At 35.0% G+C, this 20,449-nt stretch overlaps 2 protein-coding genes across 3 annotated transcripts; both read right to left on the reverse strand.

Annotated features, from left to right (window-relative positions):
• Positions 1 to 847: 847 nt before the first annotated feature.
• LOC122007359 (calreticulin-like) lies at positions 848 to 4,496 on the reverse strand. The gene is made up of 14 exons (XM_042563221.1): positions 4,328 to 4,496; positions 3,578 to 3,685; positions 3,250 to 3,442; positions 2,907 to 3,165; positions 2,754 to 2,810; positions 2,402 to 2,449; positions 2,204 to 2,290; positions 2,055 to 2,112; positions 1,910 to 1,977; positions 1,741 to 1,836; positions 1,620 to 1,667; positions 1,291 to 1,320; positions 1,120 to 1,206; positions 848 to 1,033 (listed from the first exon to the last, which is right to left on the reverse strand). Exons 1-14 carry the CDS (start codon positions 4,428 to 4,430, stop codon positions 1,022 to 1,024), a joined length of 1,254 nt encoding a protein of 417 aa, XP_042419155.1. The 5' UTR covers positions 4,431 to 4,496; the 3' UTR covers positions 848 to 1,021.
• Positions 4,497 to 17,192: 12,696 nt separating this feature from the next.
• On the reverse strand, positions 17,193 to 19,624 carry LOC122007360 (universal stress protein PHOS34-like). Of its 2 annotated transcripts, none has more exons than XM_042563223.1 (4): positions 19,374 to 19,624; positions 17,861 to 17,952; positions 17,574 to 17,692; positions 17,193 to 17,464 (listed from the first exon to the last, which is right to left on the reverse strand). In XM_042563223.1, the coding sequence occupies exons 1-4, from the start codon at positions 19,549 to 19,551 to the stop codon at positions 17,377 to 17,379; spliced, it is 477 nt and encodes a 158-aa protein (XP_042419157.1). In that variant the 5' UTR covers positions 19,552 to 19,624; the 3' UTR covers positions 17,193 to 17,376. The 2 variants fall into 2 exon arrangements, with proteins under 2 accessions (XP_042419157.1, XP_042419156.1); XM_042563222.1 differs by having other exon boundaries at positions 17,861 to 17,970; positions 19,374 to 19,618.
• Positions 19,625 to 20,449: the final 825 nt, after the last annotated feature.

The following is a 20,449-nucleotide window of genomic DNA, read 5'->3' on the forward strand; positions in this document are numbered from 1 at the left end:
GGAAATTAATATTTTTATTTTGTATTATATAGATAGAATAGAAAATTTCTAATTCATATTGATAAGAGAAGATTAGAATTAAGATATACTGAAAAGAAAATTAAAGTTCAGAGATATTTGAAAAGGAATATACTAGAGCTTATAAAAGAATATGCATTATTAAAAATAAATTTAAAATGTTAAAAAATACTCCTTTATAGCTCTATCTGTTAAAATCATAATGAGATGTTTATAAAATCCGAAGTTTTAATTAGATAATAAGAATTATATAATGTGCTTATAAAATTATATACATAAAAAAAATATATTTAGAATAGCTATAATAACTTAAGTCTGAAAGTCGGCCCTAAACCTTATCCTTGAGCATGCGAAGTGAGTGGTCTTTCTGGCATGATCGAACCCTAAGAACAGACCGTATGCCCAAGATCTGGTCTTTCTTCTGCAAGAGGACGAGAGAGGCGAGGACGCCGTAGAACCAAGTGACTAGAAACATCGCTGTCAAATAGCAGAAATTCGGCGACCGAAATGAGCCTTAAATCCACAAGCAGAGATAGATGGAGAAAGACGGAGTAAAAATAAAGCGAAGAATTCGTATCGAAGGTTGAATTTGAAAATAGTACAAAATGGAAGGAGAAAATTGGACATTTTCTCAGTAGGGAAGCGAGGTTGGTGGGAGATGCATCAAATATTCTTACCTACTCAAGATAAAAATTAGACATAATTAATATTGACAATAATTTCAGATCTATGACTATTCGATGGTGTATAATTTTAATCTGTTAATTATTTATAAATTTCGACCTTGGAATTTATTATTATTTTTTATTTTAAAAAAGAGAGTCGTATATAGGAGCAGAAATAGTCAATGGTCTAATCAAACAAGACACAGTACATGGATCTAGAAGACAGTTGAGTGCCGAATAAGCAATAAAGAGAAAACCACTGCGTTATGTGCTCAAATTCAACAACCATCCAAAATCAAATCTCCTGTCTACTTCAACCAAAACTTGATCTCATCCATCTAAAGCTCGTCCTGAGAACAACAAGATTTACGATGCGAGTCAGTAACATGAAAGGAACAGAATAACTGGAAAATAAATGAATGGAAGAACAAGTTACATGAGCTGCCTCCTTGTCGTCTTCTGCATCTGAATCAGCTTTAGAATCAGCTTCATCAGTCGGATCCTCCTCTTCGTCGTCATCCTCCTGATCTCGGGCAATGAAAAGATAAAAGGATGAGAAAGTGAGCATAAAAGCCATGGGAAAAGACCTAGATTTAAACGAGCTAACCTCTACGTCGGACAGATCATCCTTGCTTTCCTGTAGATTAAAATTATGAATTAAAGAGATGAATGATTTATTATCAGGACCAACACATTAATAGGCCAATTATCTCATATAAGTGGATCATGACAAATGATATCTGGATCAAGAGATAGATCAAATAATCTCAATTTAACAATCAGTTTTGTGGAATTGTATTCTGATTTATGTCAACGAAGTTGCAACTGTGAAATCTGAAGTTGAACGACAATGTCATATAAGGTTTAATTGTAGAGATACTTTTAATAACGAGATGCAGTTGAAAACTTTTATGTTTCACCAAGAAATAGAATTACCTCTTCGTCCTTCTTTTTCTCGGCCTCCTCAAATGCTGCCTTCTCAGCCTGAAAGAAGAATGGAAGCCTATTTAGAAGTTACAATCTTTGACAGAAACAGATTCAATACTAAGCAACCTACATCCTTGAGCTTGCCCCATGTTTCTTCAGCAAATTTCTTTGCGTATTCGGGATCATCACAGACTAAGATGTTGTCGAAAATAGACCCAGCTTTGACCTGAAAAGGACATACCAAATCATAAGCTCAAAACAATGAAAAACAACCAGGTGTAGAAATGAGAGTATATCACCTGCCACAACTCGAAGCCTACATATCTCAAATTTGAGTAAGCATAGATGTATGGATCATCCTTGAAGTCTGCGAGAAGATTAAAGGTTAAACTATGTTTCAAATGCCATGAGCAAATTAAGTGACTCAGATCAAATAGTACATACCAGGATTGTCAATCAATGGTGCCTTCCACTTTCCCTTGTAGTTAGGATTTTTAATTTTCTATAAAGGCGCCATAATAGCTAATTAGATTTTTTTCGAGTGGTTCATTAATGCATCTTTTGTCATGGAAGATTAAAGAGTACGCTCGCACCTTTTGCTTCCAAGGACCCTTGTACTCAGGATTTGGAATAGTTGGGGCTGTCCATTCACCATCTTCTTCATCATCCCAATCTTCCGGCTACAGGAATTGCATAGAACAGCTATGAAGCAGCAGAAGATGGCAAAGGCAAATGCACAAATAATAACACCCATGAATCAATTAACGTTAAAAAAAACCAATCAGTTATACCTTTTTAGCCTCCACATCAGGAATCTCTTTAGGAACATCATCATACCCCTTCATCAATCAGATTAAGTTAGTTTAGTTCAAAATTTGCAGTGATGAACTTACATACTGAGGCATAAGAATATCTTTTAAAAGAATGCAACGATTGCATAAGAATCAGATTCTGATTAGCAACTGACATTCAACCTAGAAATTATATCTAGAAAAGGAAATGAAAAAAATTTAATCGACAAGAAGAATTCAAAATGATTGAAAAGAAGCCAAAATTAGTATCTCTGTAGAAGATGACAGTTATGGAACAAAAAGGAAAACAATCAAAATGAAAATGACAGAATTAACATTGAGCAGAAACTACCTCTGGTTTCTTGTCGTCAGGGTCTGGGATGTACTCCTTGTCATCCCAATCTTCTGGCTGCAGCATAACCAAAAAGATTAATTAAATATGATCATTGAGATCAAGCTGTCACATCCAATGGTCTATGATGAACCATCAATAATTGAAACCTACCTTCTTTGCGTCGGGATCCTTGATTTGCTTTGGGGGAAGAATATCCCAGTCAGTGTACAAACTACCAGTTTGTTTCTCGTTGTTATCAATGAAGATGCTGTATGTGGCATCAGGTCGAACAACGAGGGTGTAGACATGAGTTAACTGATCGCTCTCACATGTCACATCTTTCTTAATCAAATGGTTCTTTCCGTCGCGTGAGAAGATCGCATGGACTTTTTTGGTGCTGTACCCACAAATATCAGGGCCAAACATAATGCTGCAATTTCCAAATGTATGCATCCAATTCAGATAAGATGAAAAATGTAATGAATGAAATAACAAACAAAGAATGTAGAGGTACCCATAGGGAGTGTCTCCAGAAAATTTCTTCTGATCAACTTCACCGCTAAGTAACTTGATGTAGCCACCTCCACAATCAAGTTTCTGTTCATGTTTAACAGAGAACTGCAAAACTAATGTCTTGTCCTTATTACTGAATTCTGGGAACTGTGCCGAAATGGCATAGAATTTATAATCTTCTGCTGTTTGTATTCCTGTATTCAAAGGATTTAAGAGGCCAAGGTCATATATCACATAACCAAATAGTTCAAACTTTTCCCAGTGAAAAGCAAATTACAAGTTATTTTTACAGAAATAATGAGGTAACGTTCATGGTATTAGAGAAATACCTTTATCCTCTGGATCCCCAGTCCATTTGCCGGATGTGTAGTTCCAATCTCCAGCCATATTTTCATCCTTTTTCCAGTCAGATTTGACCCATCGATCCTCCCATCCATCTTCATATAGAAATACATGATATTGCAGTTACTAGGAGAAATAGTCATTAAAAAGTGAAAAAAAGGGCCTATGGCAAACGATCATTCTGAATTTTTAGTCTACAAAAATTAATTCATTTAGTTCACCAGTTTGTCGATATAAACACAACAGTCATGTCAATATCAACAAATAATTTAAATGGACGAAAACAATCAAACAATATCAAGAACAACAAGAAAAACGCAATAAGAAAACACATGATCAAATTCTGCCTTCGAGAGAACAACCTAGGGAAAAGAACAGAAGCGATCACGTGGTAGCAGATTAGTTGGAATGTTTTAAACCAACCGTTAAAATGTTCTTTACGCAACGTTCATGAGCATACCAAAACGAACTGTTAGAACCAACAAAAACACAATGCCACATAAAAAAGGAGAAAAAGGTCCAAATAACTATAAAAATCTGTTACAATCTAAGACAGGTAGAGTCAACGGCAAATCAAAAGAAAGCTTGCACTCATCAACCACAAGAATGCATCGACAAATCCGATGCAAAACTAGAGTCTTTTTTTCACGAAACATACATGAGAGTGATCTAGTAAGAGATTTAAACGCTGATCGAGATCTATAACAGAATACAGATCAAGGAGGGAAAACGCATACCTCCGAATCGCTCCTCGAAGTACACCTCGGCGGAGACGATCGACGCGACGGCGAGCACCACCGCGATGGCGGCTACGACAGGCGGCCTCCTCCGGATCGCCATTACTCCCTCTCACTCCCTCTCGAGCTCTTCTCGATTTGGATCGAGACGCAGAGGTTGGGATCGGAGATTTATCTTTGGAGAGCAAATGGAGTACAGTAACCGGAAGGTAACCTTACCTGAATTTGAGATTCGTCAATCGTCTTTCTCCTACTGGCCCAAAGTCAGTAGACCCAATAGCAAAAAGCCACGTGTCCAAATCGACGTGTCTGCCGTCGCTTATTTTGCTTCGTGGGTATCGTATTTATTATTTTACAGTAAAATGGTTAAAAGTCCAAAATGCTAATTTTAAAAATTATTTAGAAACTTTAATTTATTGCTATTAATTTCCTCTCGCTTCACGTTCAATATCAAATATCCGTATATATATTAAAAGCTAAAATACAACATCCAAATAAATAAAATATTTCTCATTTTTCTAAACTAAACTAAATTCTTTCTTTTTATTTAACCGATTAAACCGTTTGAGTTAAACGAATTAAACTTTTGATTGAACTAGCTTGGCTAAAAATATAAGGGTGCGTTTGATTTGTCCTATTTTTATTTTTATTTTTTGAAAAACATATGTTTTTCGTTTTTTAGAAAATGATTTTTCCGTGTGTTTCGTTTTCTTAAAAAACACTCTCTCATTTTCTTAAAAATGAACGTGTAAAATGCAAACCAAACGCGTTTTCCATTTTCTCATAAAATGAAAACAGAAAACAGCGTAGAAAACGTAAATCAAACGCCCCCTAAGTCTCCGGGATTACGGTGCAGAGTATTCAAAGTTATTTATACTAATTCTTAGTTATAGTAAATTTGTAGAATTTTTTTTCTATAAATGGGACTCACAATCAAAGGATGTTGAATTTTTTGATCATATACCGTAAATGCTTCCCAATTTATCTTGGTGGCTAGTAAAATTTTTTTGTAAAATCGAATTAGTCACTCCAGGGCTAGTTAATGAGACTAACTGATTTTTTTTTTTTTTTTGCTAAAAAAATCATATACCTTTAAAGGGGAAAAAATTAAAAGATGTTTCATTTCGCGTTCTTTTTATTTTGTAAAGTGTCACCCTACTATGTGGCGAAAGGTGATTTGCTCACTGGAGTGAAAGTACGAGGGAGAAGGTAAATCATGAATGACTACTAGTCGTTAATGTAGATGGTCATGATATGAGGGAAAGCATGCTCGGACGCGTCAAGTTTCAACCTTAAGACCTAATGTGGCAATACCCTAGACCTCAAAGTGTCGCCCCACTGACTCCTTGTAAGAGGATAGAGTTATCTTTAGTATCTCTCTCATATATATTAAATACAATGTGATTTAATCATTTTGAACGTTAGTTGCTACAATATACAAAATTGTAATTACTATAATACAGATTTATCTTGTTTAATAATATTTATGTTATAATAGTTATTGTTGAGAATTCAATCAAAGTCTCATATTAGAACGATATGGAAAAAAAATCATGAATTTAAAAAGATGCATGATATCTCCATTGGCATAAGACCTTTTGGATAGAGTTCAGAGCAAAAATGTACGAATATTCTTTAGACACATGAAATGGTATTATAGTCATGGTCTGACCAGATACCATGTGGGGTTGCCTTGAACGAAGTTGCAACGAGACCCAAAGCAGGTCAGGGTGATCAGATGCTTACGGGGAGGTCTAGAGTAGGTTAAGGTGATCAGATACTTGAGGAGAGCCGGGAGCATGTCAGGATGACCAGATATTTACGGGAAGGCTTGGAGTAAGTCAGAATGACCATATACTCACAGGGAGATTCGGAGCAGGTCAGAGTGACTGGATGCTTGCGAGGAGACCTGGAGCAGGTCAGGAATGATCGGATGTTATGACGAAGGAGATGAAATTGCTGCATAAGAACCAAACATGGGATCTAGTGGAATTTCCTGAAGGGAAAAAGCTATATAGTGTGCAAGTGGATATTTAAGAAAAAAGAAGCAATATCAGAGGGAGAAGAAGTGAAGTTCAAGACTCGGTTGATAGTAAAGAGGTATTCACAAAGAAAGATGATTGAGTATGAAGAAATTTTCTTTCCGGTAGTAAGATATACGTCAATTAGAGCTATGCTGGATTTGGTGGCACATCACGATTTGTAGCTGGAGCAAATAAATGTGAAGACGACATTTCTTCATGAAAATTTAGAGGAGCAGTTTTTTATGTCATAACCTATGGAATTTAATTAGCCCAGACAAAAGTGGTTGGTATGCAAGTTGAAGAAAATCACTCTATTAATTGAAACAATCTCCTAGGTAATGATACAAACGTTTTGATTTATACATGATTCAAAATGAATATTAGAGATGTGAGTATGATTGTTGCATATATGTGAAAAGTCTTGAAGATAAATTATTAGGCTATTGAGCAAAAAATTTGATATTAAAGATTTGGGAAAGAGCAAGAAGATTCTTAGATGAAAATTCACAAGGATAGAGCTGCAGAGAGATTATGATTGTCTCAATGTAGATATGTAGAGAAAGTGCTAGATAGGTTCAATATAAATAATGCAAAGTCAATGAGCACACCCTTGATGCATCACTTCAAGTTATCCAGTATATAATATCCAAAGGCGGATGACAAGATCCAAGAGATATCAAAGGTTCATTATGTCAGTGCAGTTGTTGTCTAATGTATGCTATGTTTTGCACAAAACTAGATTTGGTACAAGCAGTGAGTATAATGAGCAAGTTTCTCTCAAATTCTGGTCGACCATATTGAGATGCAGTAAAGTGATTTTTAGATACTTGAGAAATAAACTGATTATGACATCATGTTCAGTAGACAATCGGAAGATCACTCAGTTGTTGGATACACAGATGTAGATTATGCAAGAGATTTAGATGACAAGAGGTCTGCTACAGAATACGTGTCCATTATAACAGGAGGACCTATTTGTTGTAAGTCCGTGATACAATCTATTGTTATATAATCTACTATGGAATCATAGTACATGACAGCAGCTGAAGTAGCGAAAGAAGTTTTATAGCTTACAAGGTTGGTCAGAGAACTAGGCATCCAACAAGGTGGAGTCAAATTGTTATTGTTGAGGTTGTAAAGTTACAAACATAGTCCCACATTGAAAACACATGGGAAAGATCATGTGTTTATAGGGGAAAGATATCTCCATTCGTATGAGACATTTTTGGTAGACCATAAAAATACAACTATAAGAGGTTAGGCCTAAAGTGAGTTATATCATGCTATTGTGAAGATATTTAAATCCTTTTTGGTCCTAACAATTGGTATCAGAGCGAGGTCACTTTTCACAAGCATAATTACCGGAAGAAGCACGAGCTAGAGTCATAATCTAAGATTAAACCATGTGGGTGAAACCTTGAACAAAGTAGGGGAGGTCCTGAGTAGAACATGCTCAATGGGAGGCTCTGAGCAAGTCAAGAGTGACTCGATACTTGAGGGGTGGTCCTGTGGTCTTTTGTTTGAGGGAGGCATTGTTGGGGTTGCAAGGTTGCAAACATAGTCTTACATTGTAAATACATAGGGAAATATCATAGTTTATAAGAGAAAGATATCTTCATTAGTATGAGGTCTTTTGGGTAGATCCCAAAAATAAAATCATGAGGGCTTAGGTTTAAAGTGAACAATATTATGTCATTATGGAGATATCTAGATCCCTTTTGGTCGTAATAGTTATATGATAGTCAGAGTACTATTTATTTTACGAAGAATCAGGTGTATCATGCGAGAACCAAGTACATTGATGCAAGGTTTCACAAGATCAGAAAATTAATTATTTCACCAAAAAATTCAACTTAAGAAGGTTCACGCTACAGACAATGTTACAGAAATGTTGACAAAGCTAATGGCCACAGAGAGGTTCAAGCATTGCTTGAACTTGATTTATATCTCTAGATGCTAGAAGACAGAAACTCAGACCCAGAGATCCAGGTGAAGTTTTGTTAGATACTCGTGTTCTTCGAAAGGGTGAATATTCGCCAAGGTAGAGATTATTGATAGGTGACTTATATCTTGATGAAGGTCATACGAGCGATGTCATGAAAGAAAAATTTGTTAAGATTTTTTGTAATAAAATTCTCTTATATTTTTTCATAATAGAATTCTGTTGCTATTTTTCATAAAAAAAAATTATTACGATTTTACTGGGTCTAGGATTTGGATACTATTTATAGGGATTATTATAAACTATTGTATCATGAGAATCATTGAATGTAATTCTCTTGAGTAGAGAGAATTCTAATAAAGATTTGGTTGTTTAAAGGAGTAGGCACGCTACTGAACCACGGTAACACTTCTTGTTCCTCTTCTTTTTCGTGTTTGCTCTTTCTTAAGCGTCTTTGTCTCGTTGCTCTGCGTGTTCTCTTTCTTTCTTCCTCTTTTTCTGCGTTAGAGGTTAAGAGATGTTGCCCTCTTCTTTGTGTAACAAATGATATCAGAGCTATGATCCAAACCAGATATCATGTGGGGTTGCCTTGAACGAAGTTGTAGGGAGGCCCGAAGCATATCAGGGTGACTGATGTTTACGGGAATGCACGGAGTAAGTCAGAGCGACCAGATATTTGTGGGGAGGCTTAGAGTAGATTAGGGTGGCTTGATGCTTACGGGGAGACCCGAGGCAGGTCAAGATGACTGAATACTTGCGGGGAGGCCTGGAGAAGATCAGGATGACTGAATGTTTGCGGAGCGGCCCAGAGTAGGTCAGAGTAACCGAATGGTGATCGAATACTTACGGGGAGGCTCAGAGCATGTCAGGATGATCGAATGCTTGTGGGGAGACCCGAAGCAGGTCGGAGTGACCAGATACTCATGGAAAAACCTAGAGCAAGTCAGGAATGACTAAATATTTATAGGGAAACCCGGACCATGAGAGTAATAGTGGTCTCTGTTGGAGATTCAATCAAAATCCTACATTGGAAAGATACAAAAAATATCATGAATTTAAAAGGGTGTATGATATCTCCATTGGCATGAAGTCTTTTGGGTAAAATCTAAGGGTGCAAACGAATCGAGTCGACTCACGAGCTTTTCGAGTCAGATCGAAAAATATTTGATTCGTATTCGAATTTATCAAATTCGAGCCGAACTCGAACATATTCATTTTTTTTAGCCAAACTCGAGCCCAAATTATATTGCTCGATAGTTCGTGAACCACTCGTGAACCTTAATATTTTATTAATATAAGTTAAATATATATTAAATAAATAAATTTCGAGCCTTTCGAGTAGCTATTTTTGAATTATAATTTAAATAGTTCACGAACATGTTTGAATCTTTCGAGCCAAACTCGAACTAGAGCCCTAATTCGAACTGAATTTGAACAATTTTTTTTTAATTTTTCGTGCTTCAAATCGAGCTGGAACTCAAACATACCTATTTCGAGCGGAATTTGAGCCTTAGATTTTTTTTTTTTTGCATATTCATCTCAATTTGATTCATTTATACAACCCTAGTAAAATCTAAGAGCAAAGCCATAAAAACTTACATTAAAATGGATAATATGTCTTAATCTCCTATTAAGGAGTTACGAGAATATCATTGGGAATGGATAATATGTCTTAATCTCCTATTAAGGAGATTTCAGAATATCTTTGGGACACAACCGTTATGAATGGTAACTACTATAACTAATGTATTATAGCAGTGCTATTACAATAAGAACTTATTTATTCATGCAATTGATGAGATTGAAAGACAAAATAATAAAGTGAGACAACACTACAAAAAAATTCAGGTTTACCGACGGGAAGATCGACGGAATCAAGTTTCCGTCGCAAATAATTTTGAATTACCGACGAACCAAGTTTTCGTTGGAAATCACCGATGGAAAACATAATTCCGTCAGTAATTTTAGGGTTTACTGATGGGATTATTTTTCGTCAGTAATTTTGACTATAACCCTAGTTTTCTTCGCTTTTTTTCTCATGCTCGTCGGCTACTACTTTTCTTTGCGTTTCCCTCGATCATCGATAAGTCATCTCTCTCGCCTTTCTCTCCCTCTTTCCGATGCAAGCGGTCCCTTTGCCGGCCACTAGCATGCTGCTGGCAGCTTCGCCAGCTGCCAATCGATAGTTGGCGGCTGTGGCAACAACCAGCAGGCTGCTGGTAGCTTCGCTAGCCGCCAATCGATAGTTGGCAGCTGTGGCAGTAGCCAGCAGGCTGATGGAGGTTTCGTCAGCCGCTAGCAGGCTGTTGGCGATTATGGCAGCGACGAGCAGGCTGTAGCGGCCGCGAGCAGCAGTTTCTGCTTTGAACTTGCCATTTTTTTTGATAAATTTGAACTAAATTATTTTTATTTTGTTAACAAATAGCATTTGCTGCACTTCTCCGGTCAGGTATAATTTAGTAAATTGTACTTTATGTTATTTAACATGTTTCAATTAAGATATATGTTATTTTAGTATGTTAATCTATAACATAATATAATCCTTTTGTTTATTTTGTGTTAGTATGCTAATCTAAGTTAATTTTTAATTTTTAATTTTTAATTTATTAGTTTTAGGAAAAAATGTTTATGAACAAAGTTTGAATTTACAATTGATTAGAAAATAGATTTATTAGAGATGATTTTATTGCTGAAATTGAAGAGTTTGTAAACTTTGCTAAGAATCATCACGAATGTATGAATGATGCTGAGTTACAGTGCCCGCGTAATCATTCGAAATGTAGGAATGGAGCCTACCATGATGAGGATACCGTGAAAGTACATATATGTAGAAATGGTTTTGTACCAAATTACTACAATTGGTACTATCACGAAGAACCTTATTTGTATGAATCAATTGGACCTTCTGGTGGTTCATCATCTGCTATAACTTTTACTACGTCTGAATTATCAACTAATGATATTGGATTGTAATCAATGGCTCACGATGCGATGAATGCTACAATTGATTATTCCAATATAGATAAAACACCAACACACGAATATCAACAACTATATGAAATGTTAAAGGCCGGTGAAAGAGAAATATGAGAAGACATTCCCTCTGGTCATTCCCAATTATCAGCTACTACAAAATTATTAAATATGAAAGCAGAACATCATTTTTCAGAAAGATCTTATGATGACATATGTCAATTGATATCAGAATTACTTTCTACTAATAATATAATGACTAATAGTTTTTATAGTTCACAGAAATTGATCAGAGGTTTAAGTTTGCTTGTAGAGAAGATTGATTGTTATATAAACAATTGCATGATATTTTGGAATGAAGACAATGATCTAAGTGAATGCAAAATCCGTATACACCCCCGTTATAAGCATGGTGCATGTATACCAGGGCAGAAGAAGAAAAAATTGCTTGGAAAGTGATGTATTATATTCCATTAATTGCTAAACTTCAACGCTTGTATGCATCTGTTGCTACAGCTTGCCATATGATGTGACATCATGAGAATGAGCACGATGAAAGTATAATGTGCCATCCTTATGATTCCCCTGCATGAAACATCTTGATGTTGTATTTCCCTTTTTTGCAATGAAACCACGTAATGTGAGATTGAGACTTGTTGCAGATGAATTTCAGCCATTTGGTCAGTTGAGGCAACAATATCCATCTTAGCCAGTTATAGTAACACCGTACAATTTACCACCATGGATGTGCATGAAAGATGAGTTTATGTTCTTTACAGTACTTATTTCTAGTCCAACCAATCCCAAAGAGAAGATAGATATTTTTTTGCAACCTCTGATTGCCAATTAAGTAAATTATGGAATGTAGAGTCGGTGACTTATGATATTACAAGTAAACCTAATTTTAGATTGCAAGCTGCATTATTATGGACTATTTGTGATTTTTCAGCATATTCAATGTTGTCGGGATGGAGCACGACTGGTAAATTAGCATATCCACACCGCATGACTAAATCTAATGTATTTTTATTACCTTACAGTGGGAAGGTATCTTGGTTTGATAATCACCGTAAAATTTTACCACTTAATCACCCTTTCAGGCGAAATAAGAAAAATTTTCTAAAAAATGTTGTAGTCAGAAAATATTCGCCAGCTCATGCTTCAGGTGAAGACATAATTGAGCAAATAAATAGTTATGGATTTTTACTGGTATCTCAATTTAATTCTAATGAGATAAATAAATATATTGTTAGGATGTGCAGGTGTGGTTGAAAGAAAAGAAATATTTTTTGGGAGTTACCGTATTTGAAGTATCTACTTATTTAACATAATTTAGATGTCATGCATATTGAGATTTTTTTTTGATAATATCTTTAACACTGTGATGAACGTGTCTGGAAGAGCTAAAGACACTACAAAATCACATGACAAATTAAAAGAACTAGTTAACATACCAGAATTGCATCGGGATGAAACAAACAGTAGATTTCCAAAGGCTTGTTATACATTGGACAAAGATGGTAAGCAAGCTTTATATACTTGATTGAAAGAAATTAAATTTCCAAATGGGTATACCTCAAATATGGCTCGATGTGTGGATATGAACAGATTAAAGATGTTTGGAATGAAAAGTTATGACTGTCATATATTTATGCAAAGACTTATTCCAGTAGTTTTCCATGACTTACTTCCTTAAAATGTTTGGCAAGCACTCACTAAATTGAATCTATTTTTTAGAGATTTTACAGCGAGGTATATTATGATGGATGATATGCTTTGGCTAAAACAGGCATTCCTCTCATATTATGTAAGCTAGAGCACATTTTTCCACCTAGTTTCTTTGATTTAATGGAACATCTACCAGTACATTTACCATACGAGGCATAAATAACAATTCCTGTGCAGTACAGATAGATGTATCCATTCGAACAGTTTTTGAGGAAATTAAAGAATAATGTTAGTAACAAAGCAAGAGTTGAGAGGTTAATATGTAATGCTTATCTGGTTGAAGAAACATCTTCTTTTCGCTCTTATTATTTTGCTGATAGTGTGCAAACAAGACATCGTAAAGTGTCCTAGAAATTCTGATAATGCTCCTCAACCGATAGACCCATCAATGTTTTTTATTTTCAAATTTCCTGGTAAGCCAATGGGTGCATCACTTTCTAGATGGTTAACCGAAGAAGAATATCATACTACAAGAACATACATACTCTTAAATTGTGAAGAAGTCAAACTATACATAAAGTAAATTAACTTCTCTAATCAAACATTTATCCTCCATTTTTTATTTTACTTGATATCCTAATTTAATATATAATTACCTTCTTTCTCAGCTTGTACGGATAACAACTATATCTACAAAATCTATCAACTGGTGCAAGTGAAGTAGTTGTAAAGTTAGAGACCAAATTTTCATTATGGTTTCAAATATATGTAAGTTAGTGAATTTGCAAAAATTTTTAGTTCATGCCTATGAAGAAGTGTCCTAATTTATATGTTAACTATTTTTATAGGTGAAAGACCGTAGAATATCAAATGTGAGAGATGATAAGATAATGAATATTGCATCAGGACCCCTCCATAAAATAAAGGTGTACTCTGGTTACTATGTAAATGATCTTAAATTTCACGTGGCACAACGAGATTCACAGAAATTAACCTATAATTCTAGTGTTTGGTCAAAAGATTTATGGACAACAATAACACTGATATTAATTACTATGATAAACTTGAAGAAATCATAGAGATTGAATATCCTGCATTACCTATAAAGAGTTGTGTGTTGTTCAAATATTCATGGTATGATCTGACCCCAAGAATAAGTACCAAAATACATCCAAATTATAATTTAGTTGAGGTTAATGCAAACAAAAGATTTAACAAGTTTGAACCTTTTATTTTCGGGATAGAAGCGGATCAAGTTTTCTATCTTGAATACCCTACGAAGAGAAGAAGTTCTAGTGAATGGTTGTCTGTTTGTCGAATCAAGTCTCTCTCGAGCATAGAGATGCCGAACACAGTCACTGCTCAAAACCATGAGACATTTTAGAATGATGAAGTGGAGAGGTATTCAGTTGATTTACAATTCTAATTTACTTCTCAATTACTTGTAGATGTTAATGTCACTTACGAAGAGATAGATGATGCAAAGATGTCCAATAGTGAGGACGAAGTGGAACTAAGTTCATCTAGCGATGAGGACATAGAAACTGTTAATGTTGATTAGTCAGATGTTAATGATGAATAAATATTAATATTATTATCCATCAAAAAGTAATACTTTCATATTGTTTTTAAATCTTATTATGATGTGCCACAATGTTATTTTGCAGATATCATTATGGCAGAGCAGCGACCTCTAGCTCCCCGTGGCTATAAGGTCCTTAGAGTTGTCAGGGACTTGTAAGTATTTTTCTTATTAATAATTCAAGTTCATATATAACTTTACTTATAATATATTTCTCACAACTTAATAATATTTCGTGTAGGTTCACTTCAAATGGCCATCGAGTTGCCACATATATTACTGGAAAGTTCAAGGAACGAGTTTGCGCGTCTGGTACTATATGGAGGCATGTAGACCAGGAGATGAAGTTGTTTTATTGTAATGAATTTGTGGTAAGTAATTTTAATATATTTGTTATTCTATAATATAGTTATAATTTAACTAAATATTTAACTTATAATTGCAGAAAAGATATACATGGGAGGACAGACATGAAGAAGAATTTAAAGCAACATGGAATACTTATTGTGCCAAACTATACAGAGATCATATGTATTATATGAGAAAGAATGGCACTAGGCCTGCGTATATTTTTGAGGCAATATAGTGTGCATGGACAGTTATCTGGGATGTAGAAAGGTGGCAAGCAAATGCTGAAAAGACAAAAGCAAATAGAAATACAGAGACAGGTGACCCGAGCACCAGAACCGCTTGGCATACGTCAGGATCCAGATATATTGTTGAGCATACCATGGATTTGGTGAGTATAATTTAAAGTTATACTTTGTAACAAATTTTGTATTTATTACTTAACTTATATAATTTTATCCCAAATTATTTTGTATGTAGGAACGAGAGCTTGCTCGACAGTCCACATGTATAAAGGTCTTTCTCAAGACCCATAAGAAAAAGGATAAATCATTTGTTGATTCTCGATCTCAGACTCTACATGTAAAATTATTAACTTTATTACATTTGTTATTTCTATTTTGATTAGTTTTTAGTAATACTGATAAAATTGGATATTGTATTTTTCCACATAACAACAAATGACAGAGAGAGTGGCTTAGGCATCTTATCCATTGATAGAGGGAGGAGAGTCACAATCTCTATCCACTGACGCTTTAAATGAGATTTATTATGATGTTGTTGGTGGAAGGACAAAAAACTCCACCCTCTATGCCCTTGGCTCCCAAGCTAAAGTTGCATTTGATTGTTTGAGGAATCCGGTGTACTGTGCTAGTTCCTCTTCTTCTAGTGAGATGCAGTCTTTAATACGTGAAAATTAAGAACTGCGTACTCAACTGAAATTAATGGATTGAAGGATGACTGACATAGATCAATGGAGGGTCGTTGAGGAGAAGAAGAGAGTCGAGCGTGACGCAAGTAATGAAGCTCTCATGGTCCAGATGCGAGCGATCGTGGCTAAATTCACTCAGGCATCATATGATTTTGAGTCACAAGAGACTTAAGATCCATCAAACGATGATTAGTAGCTTTCTCGGAGGTTTGTTCTACTACACTTTAGTTTTTATTTATCATATATAGACCGTGGTAAAATCTTTATTCTATTTTAATATTATAACATGCTCATCTCTAAACATTTTAATACTATATGTTTAAGGAATCACGCTCGGTCCTATTTACATATTGGCTCTTCATGTCATTATATGTTCATATTTATCCAGGTATCATTTTATATATATATTGGAGTACTTTCTATTGTGGTATGTATTCTGTAAACTTGAATTTAGAGATGGATATTTGCATATGTATTCTGTAGATTTTTTTTTTAAATTTTGTTTCTTTTAGATAATTATACTTGTTTCTATTAGTATGAATGTTAGTTTAGTTGCGCTTATATGGATTGAACGAAAAAGAAGAATGAATCGTTAAAATGTATGGAATGCATTTTTTTGTGTGGATTTTATAAGTGTAATTATTTATGTATGATTGTTAAATGATGTATGTGTGTGGATTATATTTAATTTGTTTATATGTGGATTATATTATATCGTCGTTTGTGATGATTTTTGTATATTTAGAAAATGTATATAGAAAAGAGTGTGTAAACAAACAGCATCTCACCTTTTTTTTATTTATGATAGAATATCGATGGAAATAAGTTTTCCGTTATTAAGTATCATAAATAATTACTGATGGAACCACTATATTCTATCAGTATTTCGATAGATTACCGACGGAAGACTTGTTTCCGTCGGTAATTATCGACGGAAGACTTGTTCCCATCGGTAATTACCGATGGAATACTAGTTTCCGTTGATAAAACCGTATAATTTAAGTTTTGTTTATCGATGGAAATATATTTTTCGTCGGAAGACAACCCGAATGTTGGTATAGTGTTTCCAACAATATTAATGACGAAATTATAATTCTATCATTAAAGTATTAACAACCGAATTCCTTAATCCATTAAAAACCACGTTCCAACGGATATTACACTAATGGCTAATTTTTCATCAAAATTCCATCACTACATGGATACAACCTACAATATTTTCGTCGGTAAATTTGATTTTTTTTTTTTAGTGCAATGTATTAAAGGACTTGGATTAAAATGAATTAAGAGTGAGATGCTCTATTGATGAAAAAAAAGAAGATATTCTGTGATGATTCAGAAAACATAGACATCCTTTTGATTTTTTTCCGTTTTATTTTTTTTTTTAAAAACAAATCTGATCAGCAAGATTTTATTTCTGGTAAGACACGCCTCGAGTATTGTTGTTGCACACAAACACACTGCCACAAAGCACATATAATAATACATCACGAGTTCAACCTCATAAAGCAACTTAGAACACTGGCATGGCATAACAGCCAAGTTTCTTATTCGAGCAAAAGAAAGACTAGCAAAGTGATGTTAACTTGCATGATCAGTGCTCTTAACGACTGTAACAGGGCAAGTTCCATTGTTCACCACGTAGCTGCTCACACTGCCCAGGAGCACCCTGAAAGATGAGGAAATAAAACCAAAGGCACCATTAAGGTGTTCTTGTTCCATTTCTTATTCAAGGTTATCATTGGAACACAATATCTACCAAGTAGAAGTTTTCTAACCTCTTGAGCTTCCCAAGCCCTCTATTTCCAATGATCAAGCAGCTGAGGGGGATGCTATCAATAGCTTCACATATCTTTTCGCGGGCATCTCCCCAGTAGATCTTCAACACAACGACGACCTGAAAAAAGTTATATGAGTGTTCGAGTATGCTCACAGTTGCACTGCTTGTTTAGGCGGCTAAAACTTGATAGATAGAATTAGAAACTACAAACAAGTGTTGAGTTATGTTTGCAGTTTCTGTTCTTGTTTAGGCAGTTAAAACTTAGCAGATGAAAGTAGAGACTACCTCCTTTTGCCGGGCGACAGTGTTGAGTATGTCCAAGGTTTCAGCATCCGGCTTCACACCATATTTCTTTGCAATACCAGAATCAGATAATTCTGATAAGGGAATAAATGCTGCAGTAACAGGATAATTATAAGGCAGCGAGAGCAAGCAATGTGACTGGTTGTTCGATTGGTAATATATAGAGAAATGCAATTAGCTATGCAAGATCATATATACGAGAAGGTAGATTCAATGAGATGCAGAAAGACAGGAAAAGGAAATGATGTATTCCAATTGTTACTCTGCTGCAACTAAATCAAAGAAGATAGAAGACAAGTAGCAAGAATTTTTTACTCAATAAAGAGTAGCAACAAAAGGTCTTGTGTGCAATTGTTGAAGGATGCCTAGCTTGTCTTGTTTGGTCTTTGTTGGTTCACAACTCAGATAATTTCTAGTCTGAACTAAGCAAAGTATGGGAAAAAAGTGAGACTTGTATTAGATGTTGAGCTTTGATACTAGCATTTCAATATTAAGATTGATGAACTTGACTTACTCATTGGCTGCAAACTAGTTAGGTGTGCAGACAAGATTGTATATAAGCATTAGCATATCTAGGTTGGAAATCGAGCTAGAAGTTAGAAACCCTTGAACTAGGTGGCATTTCCAGTTGTTCAAATAAACCCTGATTGTTCCTCGCTCAACTTAAAGTGGAAGAAGGAAATGCAAGAGAAAGAAGACAGTATTATCCATACAGGAAATCATAATGCCCAACTGGTGTAGTATTCCTTCACTAAGTTGGTTGAAATAAAGACAATTATCTTGAAATAAAGGAGAAGTATCTCTGAAGTAACTGATCCAACAGCATATTCTATCAGATATTTCTTCTATTCTGATTCAAATAAAAACATCCTTACAAACCTATTAATAGTGATAAATAGGAAAAGAGTTCGGTTATGGAGCACTTAAAGATCTGAGATTGCATGTTGGCGTACCAATTGATAAACATTGATCCTTATGAAGCTCTTCCAGCATGTTTTATACATTAATGATGAAAAAAATCAGCTGATATGTCATCTTTGTTGATATTCTTGATCAGCCATAGAATTCACAAAAGAAAATAACTGATAGTATCAGTTACAATTATGCACCAAATATTCCTAAGTAGGATGATTTTACACAATTCCCGTAGCTCAGAGTAGTGTAAGTTTAACTACTAGAGACGGATTTCAGGACAAGAAGAAAAAGATAAAGAAACTAGTAGATTAATCAAGCGTAAGACAACTCTTAACCTAGATTGCAACTGGTAGTCTTATGACTCCACACCATCTGATTCATAGCAGTGTCCTCAAGTCATGACTCAAAATCTAGAATTTCAATCTCTGAAAGATCATTTATGTTGAGAAATCAAACTTTAATTGGGCCAAAATAAGCAACGGGATTTCGATTAGGGGAAAAAGAGGAAAAGGTTTCATTTTTAGGGCTTGAAAAGAGGAATCAAGAGAAGAACAAAGCAGGGGGAAAAGGTGAATCATACGTGATCCGGTGGTCTCCCATAGCTGGGTCACGCCCTCCTGGTAGTGTCCTTCCTTCTGGACGTTGACGACGACGAGGTGATCGCCGTTCCTCACCAAGTTTTCCACGGCCCAGCGGAGCGCCGCTTTGCTGCAAGCGGAGAAATCAACGGCCACTCCCACCCTCCGATCAGCTTCCATTGCCCCGATCGAAGAAGAGAAAGAAGAATGATTACGATGCAGGTGACGACGAGGCCGAGATAAAGCAAGGAAAGAGAGAAGATTATTGGAGAATGATAAATATACGCCATTTTCAAAATCACACTTTTCATTACGATATTCAAAGTTTAAACATCCGAGCAAGATCTATTACAAAATCGATCATTTTTTTATTATGATCCTGTAAAGAAAAGCACATGATCATCTAATTTCAGACAAATATGAGTGTAAATCCACTATTCTACTGTAAAATCACTTTCAAGGTGAGAAGCAACTGAGGATTGTGCTCTTTTCATATTCTCTATAGGCAAAATCATGCCATTCAATTGATAGTTTTCAAACTTTAAAAGGGTTAAATGAAAAGTGTCCCTTGAGTGCAGCTAATTAGACTGGTGTATGCATATCAAATGGATGACAGAAAATCTATTTTAAAACAAAAAGCAATTTGGCCAAGTGGGAATTATCAGGTGGAGGAAGAAAAAGACATGCATTAAATTATTTCAAATAAAACTTTACAGTTAACGAATCTTCTGAGTTTAACGTTTGACTTAATAAAAATTAGTTTATATTTATTTTAATATAAAATTGGTAAAAATGAAGGTTTTTTTTATTAAAAACTGACGTCTCACCAAGTAACGGAGTCAGCCACGAGCGTGGATGTGGACGTCGTCACCCAAGCCCGTCTCCGCTTTTCTTCACTTTTTTTTCCTGATGTCTTATCTCTTATCTCTTATCTCTTAAGGCGTGTTTGATTCAGGATTATTATGGATAATTTTAGTTATCTGTATACGATTATCCATGATAACCGTATTTGATTCAAGATTTTTTTAAATTCTGAAGTTTTTCTCAATTCCTACACGTCATCAAACGTCATCAATTT

This window comes from Zingiber officinale, chromosome 7B (genome assembly GCF_018446385.1).
Source record: "Zingiber officinale cultivar Zhangliang chromosome 7B, Zo_v1.1, whole genome shotgun sequence".
Taxonomy (NCBI): Eukaryota; Viridiplantae; Streptophyta; class Magnoliopsida; order Zingiberales; family Zingiberaceae; genus Zingiber; species Zingiber officinale.